We start from the raw sequence: 13,203 nt of genomic DNA, 5'->3' as shown, positions 1-13,203 counted from the left end.
AAGACACTGCTGATCCCTGTGCTGTATGATGCCGTAGCCGGAGCAAAGCAGTGTTCCCCATGAAAGGAACGCTTCTGAATCTTGGCTTCCCCCGATGATACGGGGTACTGGACCCTGGAACCACGTTGAGGTGGCCGGCATCGCCAGGGGAAGAAAACTTTTAGTAGCAACACCAAAAATTTTTAAAAACTTTAACCCTAAAAATTTAACAACAAAAAGGAAAAAGAAATATTTTTTAGTTGTCAAAAAAATTATATATGCACAGACATACAGTTAAAAAATGGTGGAACTCACGTGTTGAAATATATCAAATAGCAAAATTTTAGCAAGGAAAATTTAAAAATTGAGGGGGGAATTTCTTTTAGGAAAGCAAAAATGCAAGCAAAAGAGGGGTCTTCTTAATGGCAAATGAATTTCTCCCTGTGGTGTTTGTGGTTGTTTTTCCTTCATTCTCTGCTTTCACACCCTCTTCTCCAGTTTTGGATTTGCACTCACCTTTTCCATTTATTTCTTTCCATTCGCATTTTCCGTTGCATTTATCCTGTTCTTTACCATCGCAGCCTGTTTCCTCTTTGTTGAAATTGCATTGTTCTTTTGAAGATGGTTTCGTAGTCTCCTGTACAAGATAATGACCCAGTGTCGCAGCTAATTTTCCAAGATCTTCTATGCCACTTATTTCTTCGGCTTTGGTGCTTTGTGCTACTACTGCAGGCGAAGTTGTTTTGCCGATCTCTTGCCATAATTTGGTGCCTGCATCCGTTTTGTCTGACTTTAATAGCTTCTTTTTAAGCTCTTCTATCTGCTTTTCGTGGTCTGACACTTTTTCCCGCGCCATACCCGGTTTTAAAATTTGTAAAAGTGCCTGCTTCGTTTCTTCACCATTTATTGTTTCCGTCGGCAGAAGCGATGACGTTTGAAAGTTCAGTTTGTTTAGGTCTGCTTCTAGTTCGATTAGACCGTTGAGAAGCGCTTCGACTGTGTTCTGCGGTGGAAACTGCTCTGTTGTTTGCTTCGCTTGCGCAGTGTACTTTGTTGCGGCTTCTTGGGTAGCGGTGTATTGTGTCTGTACTGCCTTCGTAACCGGCCCACCTGTTATTAGGAAGTTCGTTTGGTCGCTGCTTGAGGTCGCGCAGGCAGTAGTGAGCGTGTCGGCCCGGACGCACGCCCTTGGCCCGTTGCCGTTCGTTCCTGAAGTTTTGTCGGCTTTAGTAGCATGGTAAAAAGTTATTGGGTAGGCATTCTTCACTTTGACTTTAGCCTCCTTGTTCCTGGGGGCCTGTTTCTCATGCTCGTTGCAAATTGATTGTTTGCCGCCGACACCTGCTAACTGGATTGCAAAGCCGTCCACCCCGAATGCGGCGCCAGCAGCTACTGCAGCAGGTGCCTTTGCTGGAATTTTGGCGTTGAGCAATTCGGCCACCGCTTCTTGCAGTCCTCCGAGCTTGGCTATATTGTTTGCGATCGTTGCTGCTCGGTCTTTGATGTTACTTAGTTGCATGGTCGCGGCTTGCAGCCTCGAGCCGCTTTCTGCTAGCAGTAGTGCTGCTGCTGGTTCTTTCCTGCTGGATTGAGCGACTGCTGCTACAGTGAGTTTTAGTAGCGTCCTATGTCCCTCGTCAATTTTGTTTTGAAGCTCCGCGACCTGCCTGTTGATTGCTCGAGTTATGGCCGCAAAGTCGTCTGCCGCTTGGCAGGCGTTGGCTGCTGTTGAATCCGTTCTGTGGACCGAAGCGCGGCTGCTTTCAATTATTAGCAGTACAGCTAGCGCTTCCACAATTTTTGTTAGCTCCATTTTGTTTTGTTGTTGCACTTCCCTGAAAGTTTCTGTTTGTGATATATCTAGTCTTAGCCTTTGGAATAGTAGCCAGAACAAAGCTTGAAATTTGTGTTATGGGTGTCTCTGCAGTCATTCTAGCTTTGCTATTGTTCGTCTCCTGTATTTAGAGTGTTTACCGTGTTTGCAAGGGAGAAAGTGGCGCTACAACCGGCGTCCCTGCCGTGTTTGCCATCTTGAGCACCTCCCTGGTCGCTTGGTCCGTGAAGTTGGCTTGCTGCTAATGAAGGCTCTGTTGATATTCTTTATTATTACCAAAAGTACCACAAAAAAACTCTTTTGCAATTTCGTTATATATCCTAGATTCTTTCTATTCTCTTTATGTCAAATAACCTCTATTTCCTACACCTTCCGATCATATACCTATTGAAATATCCTCCCAAGTGGTCAGTACCCCCAATACCAATTTTTCAATTTACGTTATTGCTTCCTTGAGCCGCTGGTGGTTAAATCGAAGCCCTTTTTCCCTTAGCTGCATTTCCGTTAGGCTTCTCATTTAAATTTCATGCACTATTGCTGCAGCTAATCTCGACGTTGGTCCGCTTCATAAAATTTTTAGCTTTATATTCACTATGAAACTATATTTTAGAGTGTTGGAGTTTGGGTTCGTTGGTATTCACTTTTTTATTGTGTGTATTTTCCAACAGCTTCTTGATTTTGTTTTGCATATTCTATATCTGCTATCTTGCTGAAGCACTCCTGTGGTGGCGATATAAAAATCTAAAAGAGCAAAAGAATAATATCCCCCACCTCTGCTGACTTTAGAGAGCTGTTATCACTCACCGGAATGACAGTAAAGTTTATTATACATGCAAATATTAGCTGCTGTATCCATGTAGGGGGATGATAAGGTGAGAACGTCGCATCTCCGTTTGAGCTAATTCTATCTTATGTTGTCTATCAGGTGATGAAACAATTCTCAGCCTCTACGACTGTACTATAAGACTGCGGTTCTCTTTCTATGACATGTGGCACAGAAGTATGTTCACAATAATGGTACACACTCACAACACTCTCCCATCATACTTACTATAACTATTATAAACATAACTAATATAAAAAATAAACGAAATAACACATATTTTAAATAGTAATGATTTTTCATACCATATCACTCTACTAATTGACACCCCTTGTTCACTATCTTCAATAATATTTCATATTTTCATAATTTTCACACTTTCATATAGTTTTATAAAGTGTTAAAATATATCAAAATTGAGCATGTTCTCTCAACTCTCATAATTTTCATAAAATTTATCAAAAAATCCTTAAAAATTAATCATAGAAGCAAAAAATGCCAGAAAAATGAGCCTTATTACAACAGAATTGCGTGATGTGGTGTTTGTAGTTTTTCCTGCTGTTGTGATCACTTTAGCTACACACTTTTTTCTTTGAACATGTAGCCATTTTCATCGTTGTAATCCACCTGTGGTTTACCTTTGCATTGTTCATCTACCGTTGGATTGAACTTGTCGGTTGGCTTCTGCGTCGCTGTCAAGTCTGTTTGCGTTGTGGCTGCAACTCCGAGGATAGAGCTGATAAGCTCTGAGATTGTTTGGCAACAGCGCCTATATTTGCTGTCAAATGATATTTTCCCGTTTTTGCGCTGCTGTTGTACTGTCTGGTATTTGTAGATAGATTTTTCTTATGTCTATTGATTTATCGCCGAATACCGCGTCCACTGCGGCTGTCTTTTTTGTGTGTCTTCGTCTCCTTTGGCTTATCCATTCGTCACGATCAGCGCTGTCTGTATTAGCGCATTGTCCTGTCGGAGGCTGTCTGAAGGTGTGTTGCTTAGCGTCTTTTGAATGTTTATCATCGCTTGCCGGGCTTTGCAAATGATGTATCCAAACATTTTGGCGGTTACTATTAATGGTTCAGTGTCTGTCCCTGGCTCAGAACACTCGTCGCTGCCGCCGGTTGTTTTCGCGGTCTCTTATGGCGATGTTGTTTTTTTGCTTCTCTCTATGCTGTGGATGGTTGTTATGTTTGTTTCGGTGGCTGGCGTGTCGCTGTTGCTTGCGCTTCAAACTGTGTTGGCGGTGTTGTTATTCCAGGTGTGAGTCAAGGTTCCGGCTGCTGCCGCTGTTCCGGTTATGTCGGCTGTTGTCAGGAGAGGATCTGAAGTTAGTTTTAGCTGCTTAAGCGTTCCCATGGCGCTGTCCAGTTTGTCTATGTCGCTTTCCGCTGCTGTGTCCTCTGGGCACTTGTTGCCGCTTGGTGGTGTTGGGGTAAATTTGGTCGTTATGTGCGACGGGCTGGATTTGGTTCTTATTATGTTGGACGCGGTGCTGCACGTGGTTACTGTGTCGGTTTCTTTTGTACCTCAGGCTGTCCTCCGCAACTGCTTTATTTGCGCCGAGCGTCTGTCTATTTCTGCAATTGCGTCGAGGTTCGGTTGGCGATTTGTTGCGAGCACGGACCGTTGCAGGTTTAACCTATTCCATGCTACTGCAAGAAGCACCCTATATACTCGTCCTTTCTTGGTGTTTACATTTTTGCCGAAAGCTAGCGTTGGTGCTGTCACTTTGTTGGTGGGCTTGCTCAGGGCCGTGTTAGGGTCGTCAATACGCCGCTTCAGCGAACGCCGGATTACTTCGTTTTGGTGCGATTCATGGCAAATGTTTTTGACGGCGTTTAGAGCAGTATTGTCTGCATTTTGCGCCGTGAATCCTGCTATAACCGCCGCAGCTAAGCCTGCGGTTGAAAACAACATTTACTAACTTACTTTCCCTACTTTTTTTAACAAAATCAGTTTTTCAGGTATTTTGCAATATGTGGCTTCCACGTTTCAGTTGGTTCTCGTCTATTGACGTCTTTATGTTACTTTTTTACGAACACTATTTTTAGCTATTCCATATGTCAATCAATAAAAATCTCCTCTCTAGCGTTACCAGTCCCCTCCTAAAGTAAAAAGAAAATGCTCATTCATTGCGTGAACTCTGTTCACTAGGATATACTGTTTAACAGTCGGATCCGCCATCAGATTAAAATCCACAGTCAATATCTTCATTTCCTCAACATAATCTATCCATTTTCGATAGAAATGATGGGCATAATTTGGAGTTTATATGGTCCTCTGAAGCGTTAAATCTTACTTTCCTTTTAAATGTGTACGCCCACCTTCGCAGGTAATCGAGCTTCATATTCCATGTCGTTCCTTAATCTGTTTGTGCATAGAACTTCTTAGCGTTGAGAAAGAGTCAGTGCAGCTTCTGTTTCTCTATATAATCCTTCAATCTGTAACTCAAATACTTTTCTTTCTTCCGCCTCTGCCATTTCTGTGTTTCCTTTAATATTATTGCTCTTTATTTAACTTAACAGTGCAGAAGGATATAAAGAATAAAACAATGATTAAAAATACTTCTACTTACCACTGTTCAGCCTTTGAGATGGATATAATTGCACTATTGAACTATATTCTGCATAACAACTACTAAATCAGAAATTTATGTTGCACTTCTACATCTATACGTGTTTCATGATCAAAAAACTACAGAACATTTTCTTCTATTTAGTACCTTTGTCAATTTGTTTTCGTGTAGGGAAGGTAAAAAAGCTTATTTTTTACACTATCCTGTGATGAATTAACGTATTTTGTGCTTTTTATTTAGTGTATTTGTGCTGCTTTGGCATTATTCTTGCTTTCAAACAAGGGGCTAAGTTCAGACTTTCAGAAATAATGGGTAAAATCATCAGCTTCTTGTTTGTTGCTTATTTCTTTGAAGTTTTAAATTTTGGTGATTTTTATCTTCAGTCTATTTGTACGTCTTATTCCAGCTAAAGTCTTCACGTTGTGTCGTGGTGTATCCATAATAGTGCATTGTGCGGAAATAAAGCATTACTATAATCGCTGTTCATATTATATTAGCAATTGTGCGCTTAGTCGGCTGCCACTTTCGGTGCTTATTTGCCTAATTTCTGGCGACTCCATTATCTTGGACACTGTATTTTGACACCCTTTCTTTCTTTTCGTGATGTTAGCCGCATTCATATTGTTGGTTGATACACCGCTTGTCATATCTCCATTATTCTCCGTCTCTCTATGTTTGCTTTAAAAATAAAGTTCTCGTACTCAACCGTTCATTCACTGTGCCGCCAACTTACTTGCTTTCGTTACACCCTTGGCGTTTTTGCGACCGTTCGTATTTTTTCCATCAATTATTTAGTCACAACTTTTAATATAATATAAGTATATACACACACTCACAACACTCTCCTATTATTATTATCATCATCATCATCATTATTATTCTTCATGAAAAAGGAAAATGCAACGAAATAGTAAAAAGTTCCATAAAATCATTCCCCTTTCATAACATACCACCTTCTTTATTCGCACCCATAGTACTCTATCATGCATATTTAAAAACAATATACATTTCGTAAAGGTTTTACAAAAACGTCAAGATATATAAAAATTTTGAACCTTTAGAAAATCCACTCAAAATATCTTTATTTCACAAATTTTATAAAACTGAGCAAAAATTCTTAGAAATATAAAATACCACAAAACTCACAAAAGCAGCAGCCATACTGAAAGCCAAATTCTTTTTTCGAGAAAACTGGAATCTTTGCAAGTTTCGCCCTCCCATTTACAATCCGGAGATTTGCAGTCTTCTTGTTTTTTCTTATCGGAGCACTTTTTGCCTTCAGAGTTTGTTGCTGCTGCAGCTCCATCTCTTGCTCCTGCTGCTGTTGTTTCTGTTCCTGGTTTAGGTTTGCATTCTCTTTTGTCGCTTTCGTAGTCGCAGTGATCAGGTGAACACTGCTCTGCGGTTTGATTCTTTGTGCTACACCCGGCTTTCACCTGTTCTGCCGGTTTCTGTGGCCCGGCCGTTTTTTGTTGCGTTGTTAAGCTGGTCATTACGTTTTTAGCGCCGTATTCGAGTTCGACTTTTAGGGCAAGTTGCTTGAGGGTCGCCATGTGTTGTTCTGCTTTCAGTTTCTGTTCAGTGTACGATCTGTAGTTGGGCCGCTTGCCGTAGCTGGTGTACCCACGGTATTGTCTCGAAGCCGCCGGTTTGTTTCTTGTAGTAATTGCTATAGTCTACACATGCTGCGCTGTCCGATGCTTGGCAGTCTGTTGCCGCTTCATTTCGGTGTCCTATGATGGGTTCCAGAACATTTAGCACTGTCAAACCTACGTTGGTCCGTACCGCATTTAGGGCATTGTTGATCTGCTCATCGACCGGCCCTGCTTTGGCGGCATCAGGGCATTCAGCTGTTAGCGCCGTTATCGCGTCGGTTTGCAGATTGCTCGTGCTGATAACTTTGTACGTTTAGCTGCCTCCGCACGCTTCGGTGGCCGCCGCGCACAGGCAAACCATGTCTAGGCCGAGTGCCTTGCCCACGGCGCTGTTTGTGCAGGTAGCCGCTTTGGTTGGCGTGCTCGTGACATCCTTGCATTTGCTTGCTTTTTCATCCCAGGCGTAGGTCCCCGAGTCGCACATTGCTTTCTGCGCTGCTCCATGCAACTCCGCTTGCAGATCACCGCCTTCAAAGACTTTCGGTTTGGCCGTTGCTAGTGATAGCAGTTTCCTGCTTTTGTCGCTGTCTTATTCAGATCGACAGATTTTAGAGCGTGTTGGTGCTCGCTTGAGATCGTTTGTTTGTCCTTCAGCCAACCTTGGCCTGGTTTGTGTGTGGCCTGGTGTGCAGTTTGCCATTTTGTCCATTTTGTCTCCAAACCTAGCTTTCCATGAGTTTTTTCTTTGCTGACGACGTACTTTTCCCAGCCGCCTGCGTCGACAATCTCTTTTACCTTTTGCCGGAAAGCGTCTTCTGAAACAGTCATGTTGTAGTTAACTATGCCTTGAAACTTGCTTGGTTCTGCAAGTGCCTCTATTGGCGCCGCTAGGGCCGTTTTGGCCGCCGCCCAGGTTTGACACAAGCTTAGGAACGCTTGTTGACTGTCACCAGCCACTGGGTTTGTGGTGTGCGCAGGTACTGCTGCCGCAAGTACTACGGCTAGCACCAGTAGTGATGTCCGATGCTGCATGCCTGTGACACCCGTGTTGGTAATATCTAGTTCTTATAGCGCACAGTAAAATATTTATAAAAATGTACCTCATCATTTCATTATGTTTGCATGAGCATTTCTGCTTCCCCATCGTCCCGAGAAACATTAGCTTGTGATAAAAACAGTTGTTAGGAGGCTCATATAACTTATTTTTTATGTCAAAAAAAGGCCGCAGAGTGCGTATCTGTACCACCGTGCGGCATATTTGCATCCGCTATCCGTTCTGCTTGCTTACGGGACCGTAGAGACGCTCCGCATCTGCTGATCTGGCTGCTTGGTCGGATGTTTAATTTTCTTGTGAAGTTTGGCATTTCTACCAACAGTTGACAAAGGACCCTTAAAGTTTCTTCGCCTTCAATAAATCACCGTGTTTAAACCCATCATCGCAAAACCTTTCGTATTTAAAGTCCCATTTCTCGCCATCTATTGTATGAGTTTTAATTTTCCCCAAACCTTCCGTACTAAATTCCCTTCCTTCCAACTCCTTGTACCAAAAAAAATTTTCATAATCAATTTCGCTTTTTCTTCCAATTCAATTGATTAACAGGGAAAATGAATGAATGGGGCTTCTCCAAACTCTCCACTAGTTGGAATAGAAAAAAATCTCTTATCATAATCCAATCCAATCATTCCTCTCCTCAAAACAAATCTCTGCCCAAAAGCTTCTTCCTGAATTGCACTCCATTTTAGTAAGTGCGTGTAAGTACTTTGATCCGACCACCACTCATCACTTCCCTTTAGTAACTCTCAAAATGCATATCCAAGCTTTTTAAATGCTTGGACTCTGGCTATTAAAGGATCCACCTCTAAGATAAGTTTTTCCACTTGGTGGTGATTTTAGTAAATGAGGTAATTTCTTATCTTTCTCTTTTCTATGCCCAACATTGAAAAACCAGTAACTTCTCTCTACATGCTCTTTGTAAATATCCTCCTCACTAAACTTATCTTCCATCCCTGCAGTATTTTGTATAAAATACTCCACGACCTTTTCATACCGATCACGATCAGAAACAATAATATCAGAATCATAAACAGTTATTACAATATCATCATCACTTGCATTCTATTTTTCTAAAAATTCCATAATCCATATATGCCTCTTAACACGGCTATCCAAACCTCCCATCGCAATTGTAATAATTTCAACATGGCTGAGTTTGGCACTCAATATGAGTCTGCACCATCCTTGAGTTGCATGACTTTGAACTACAACTACAAACATTCCAGGATTCTTAGGAACCCTCTCTTATATATTTGTTGTGTTTTTTCATTTCAACATTTTAAAGAGATATTGCTTTCAAACAGAATAAATCTAATAGAAACAATAATAGTAAGGTTATCGAAATACAAAATTTTGTTACCTAATCTATCTTTAGAAACTTAAAGCGTTATAACGGAAACTTATAAATCATAAGAAAAGAAGTCGATTGCGTTACTAATATTCTTACATAAGTGACACTTTAATTTTCGTTATGATTTATCTCTTTGATGGTGTATACTTGGTGTGTCGATGTTAAAGGTAAGGACATATACAAGTCTTTTTGCTTTAGATTTGAAATTCAGTCACACATAATGTAATTTTTCATTCTATTGTTTGTTGTGTTCACATACTCCTCTTCGTATTTTTATGGGAATTTCAGTACCTACGTGCACTTTTGGGTTCAGATATACTAAGAGTTGTACCAATTCATATTATAGGTATCCAAGGCATTCGTTTTAAACATGCGAATTCTATCATAATGGCTTTGCGAAATACTGCTAATCTTGTTGCTACAACCATCTCTGAAATGGAATTTACCTAATTCTGATTAAAGTCTGCAACACAATATGCTCCCATATCATTTTCTTCTGTTCTTAGTCGTCGCGCATCCGTTGTCTCATCCCCTATTTTCTTTCCTCCTCTTCCTACACAGGTTCCATCACTTCTGATAACGCAGCCCCTTCACTTGGCCTATACACTGAACTCCGTCTTTTCGTGATTGTCTCCTCCATCACATCCATGAGCAAGATGATGACTATCGTCATGTTTGTGTTTGGAACTGCGGATGTTTCATACACCTCTCTCCTTCACTTACTTCCGTTTTACACTTGCTATTGTATTATGTTCTTATATTTTGGCCTGTCCATTCGTTTTTATCCATCACACTTATTACAATATTAGTATATACACACTCACAAAAATTTCCGATTAATATTATTGCTATTACCGTATCACTTGTGTCATAATATCACAATATTATCATCACTTCTACAATTACTATTATAACCGTAACAACTATTCACAAAATACATCAAATATGCAAGTTAGAATAGCACTCATTTATTACACCATCTAGCCCTTTCAGTTTGCGTTCATAAGCCATCATGATATACACATCACATATTTTTTAAAAACTTTTCATTAGAAAGTGTTAAAATATATTATATTCAACAAAATTTAAAAAATATCAAATATCATAAATTTCATAAAATTGAGAATTAATCCTTACATTGCTAAAATTCTAATGAACTCACAAAAGCAGCATCCATAAGAGTGAATTTTTAAATGCTTAAAAAAATAGAATTTTTCCAAGTCTCACTTTCCAATTTACAGTCCGGTGATTTACACTCCTCCTTTTTCTTTCCTTTGCACTTATCTGTTGTTGCTTCGGTCCTCCCAGTTTGAGGTTGGCCTGCGGTGACTCCACTTTTTGTGGCTTTTGTAGCATTAAACTTACACTTTTTATTGCTTTCTGTTTCTGTTGTGTCATAACCACACGCTGCGGTTTTATCGCACTCGCTCTCACCTTTTATTGTATTGCACGTGGTTTCGGTTACTGTGTCTGGGTGCTCATTTGTTGTTTCGAGCTTCTTCTTGAGTGCCGCTATTTCCGTGTCTGTTTTGCGGAGCAAAGCTGCTAGCAACGCTGCGAGATCGCTTGATGTTGTGATTTCTCCAACCGCCTTGCCTTTGTCAATACCTGCGATTTTGTTTGGTAATTTGGCGTTATTAATATTAGTGAAAGTGGTGTCAACTACCTTTGCAAGGTCACTTGTAAAAATGTCATCACGCATTTTATTGATGTCTTGGTTGCTCTTGCCTCTTTCGTTGGTTAGTATTTTGGACAGAAGTTCGGTGGCTTCTGTATCTGTGTCCATTGCCTTTGAGTTATTAGCGTAATTGCCGTGGTCGGCTGCGGGCGTTTTGGCTATTGCTGTAAAAAGCTTCTGCCATGGTGTGTCTTTGTTCCGAGTTGTGGAAGCACTTTCCTACATGTCTAGAATTTCTAGTGGGTTGTCTTCTGTAGTTGGTACGGTGTAGTAGCCGGCGGCCCATGTTATGTCGCCTTTAACTGCGCCGCTTTTGCCCAGGCCGTCGGTGTTGCTTTTAGAAAATAGTCTGCATTTGTATGTGCTTGCAGCCTGGTGTTGATTTTCGCCGTCGTTTGCTGGGTCCGTTGCTCCTTTGTGCCCTTTGGCTGTTAGCTTCTTCGCAGTGCTCCTCGTTGCGGTGGTGTCCGCTAAAGTTGTGTCGCATGCTTCGCCGTCTAGTGTTTTACTGGCGAACGTTGCCGTGGTTGCGTCTGTTTTGTCAAGCAGGCAATGTTCGTTTGTGCGTGTCACTTTCTCAGCGACATTTAAAAATTCATCTATGTGTCCTTTTAGGTATCCAGCTTTCGCTGCAAGGTCCACGCCGTTGATTATGTCGGTGGACTCCAGGTGGCTTACCGCGCGTAAAGCTGCTCCCAGCATGTACGCTAAAATAGTTATTGCCAGGGCCGCTTCTTTGGTGCCTTTTTGAAGTTGACTGTATATGGCTGCCCTTGTGGAGTCAAGGATCATGTTTTTAACTTTTGCTGCTGCGTCTTTTAGATTAGCTGCCACATCTGACGGAATGTTCCTCAGGTCTGTTGTCGCTTCACATAGCGGCTTCCAACTGGCTTTTTTGACGCCGTACTTTCCAGCAGCGTGGCCGCTACGGAGAGTATCTACGATTACAAGTAACCCTAGGACAATCCCTACTATTTTTCCCATTTGTCGCTAAGGTATTTTTTTTGGTCGCTCAAACGTCTTACAGGGTTTGCAGAGACTTTTTGGTTTGAATTTTCTCTCTCGTAAAGTGGTTCCAAGATTCCCTGAAACTTTACAAGAAATGGTGCTTGCTTGTTGGTTGTGCTTGGCTGCTATTTAGACTGCACTGCCACATGTGGTGGTTCTTTAAAACTTAAGAGAAATAAATCAAATGGGGAACGACTTTGCAGCCGTAATATTCAACCATTTCCACCAAGTGTCTGGTATTTAGGGGTTGAGTTGTCCAGACTGGAGTCCTGTGGAATTAAATGACGATGTTAGCGTCTGATTTTCAGCGTTTTTTAATTTGGTCCAGCCGCTGCCTTCTTCTGCTGACGACTTCTGCCTGTGCGGAGCATGGTTTTTATTTTTAAAGATCGCTCTACCGTCACTGATGGTCTCTCTATATGCTCATGTTGCTTTCCAATAAAAGATGTAGCTTTCAATAGAGATTTTGGAGAATTTTCTTTGTTCCTCAGCTAAATTAGTTTTTCTCTGGTTCGTTTAAAGTATTATTTCCTTCCTTTTGTATTGTCGTCGTTGGCAGTTTGCCCTTCAGGGTTCTCCCTGCAGCGACTACTGGCTTTCTCTGTTGCAGGATGGGAGTAAAACGCGCGTGAAAATAACAAATGTTTACCACTTTTAATTCCAAGTTAGTTAGGTTTATATCTGTTTTTCTCTATTTATCGTCAAATACATCGCGGTGCTTCATAAAAAACTGACACTTTTCTATACCCTAAAATAAAAATTTACCTTTTCAAATCTAGAATCTCTAACTAACTTTACATTCTAATTTCAGACTGAGTTAGCAGGGCAACGTCCCTTCCTTGCGCGCATGCTCGATCGTCCTTGTGTTTGCTTCAAAATTTGCATGCTTTTACGTCTTCTCCGTTTGGTAATCGAAACGTGGAACTCATTTTTAACTCCCCATATCTGTTGCGACATATTTATTGTCTTCATTATATGAGGGTCTAGTTCTGACTCTAATATGTAGCGCACCATTTCTGGATGGTATTAATTTCTCATCTGTATATCAGTATGAAGCTGTAGAAGCCTCACCATTTGTTTCCTTCACTTAATAGTCATCCTTCGTCCCTTTCCCCTGTGCTTTTCTGAGCTTTTCCACGTTTTTCTTCTTCGCCTTCTGCTCTCCACCATAATTCATTGGTAGTCATAGGTTTAAAAACATCTTCCACCAAAAAATTAAATTATTTCATGCAAATATTGGTGCTTATCAGTATGTCTTATGAAAGAAAATTTGAATTACCTCACGCTTACCCATTCTTTTCCTCAT

The 13,203-nt window shown here is 41.0% G+C and overlaps 1 protein-coding gene and 4 pseudogenes across 1 annotated transcript, besides 4 other annotated features; all 5 read right to left on the bottom strand.

Annotated features, from left to right (window-relative positions):
- Positions 1-147: part of a repeat region that runs on past the window's edge.
- A 214-nt stretch (positions 148-361) lies between these two features.
- Positions 362-1,792, bottom strand: Tb11.57.0019 (variant surface glycoprotein; the record flags this gene model as incomplete). The annotated part of the gene is made up of 1 exon (XM_824670.1): positions 362-1,792. The coding sequence occupies one exon, from the start codon at positions 1,790-1,792 to the stop codon at positions 362-364; it is 1,431 nt and encodes a 476-aa protein (XP_829763.1).
- Positions 1,793-3,105: 1,313 nt separating this feature from the next.
- Positions 3,106-4,553, bottom strand: Tb11.57.0020 (annotated as a pseudogene).
- Positions 4,554-6,057: 1,504 nt separating this feature from the next.
- Positions 6,058-6,091: a microsatellite.
- Positions 6,092-6,339: 248 nt separating this feature from the next.
- Positions 6,340-7,838, bottom strand: Tb11.57.0021 (annotated as a pseudogene).
- Positions 6,498-6,550: a microsatellite.
- Positions 7,839-8,199: 361 nt separating the features above from the next.
- Positions 8,200-9,262, bottom strand: Tb11.57.0022 (annotated as a pseudogene).
- Positions 9,263-10,270: 1,008 nt separating this feature from the next.
- Positions 10,271-10,332: a sequence feature (AT_rich).
- A 20-nt stretch (positions 10,333-10,352) lies between these two features.
- Positions 10,353-11,873, bottom strand: Tb11.57.0023 (annotated as a pseudogene).
- Between the last annotated feature and the right edge of the window lie 1,330 nt (positions 11,874-13,203).

This window comes from Trypanosoma brucei (assembly GCF_000002445.2).
Source record: "Trypanosoma brucei brucei TREU927 chromosome 11 chr11_scaffold01 genomic scaffold, whole genome shotgun sequence".
Taxonomy (NCBI): Eukaryota; Euglenozoa; class Kinetoplastea; order Trypanosomatida; family Trypanosomatidae; genus Trypanosoma; species Trypanosoma brucei.
The sequence above is the reverse complement of the archived record's forward strand: the minus strand, read 5'-3'. Positions and strand labels throughout refer to the sequence as shown.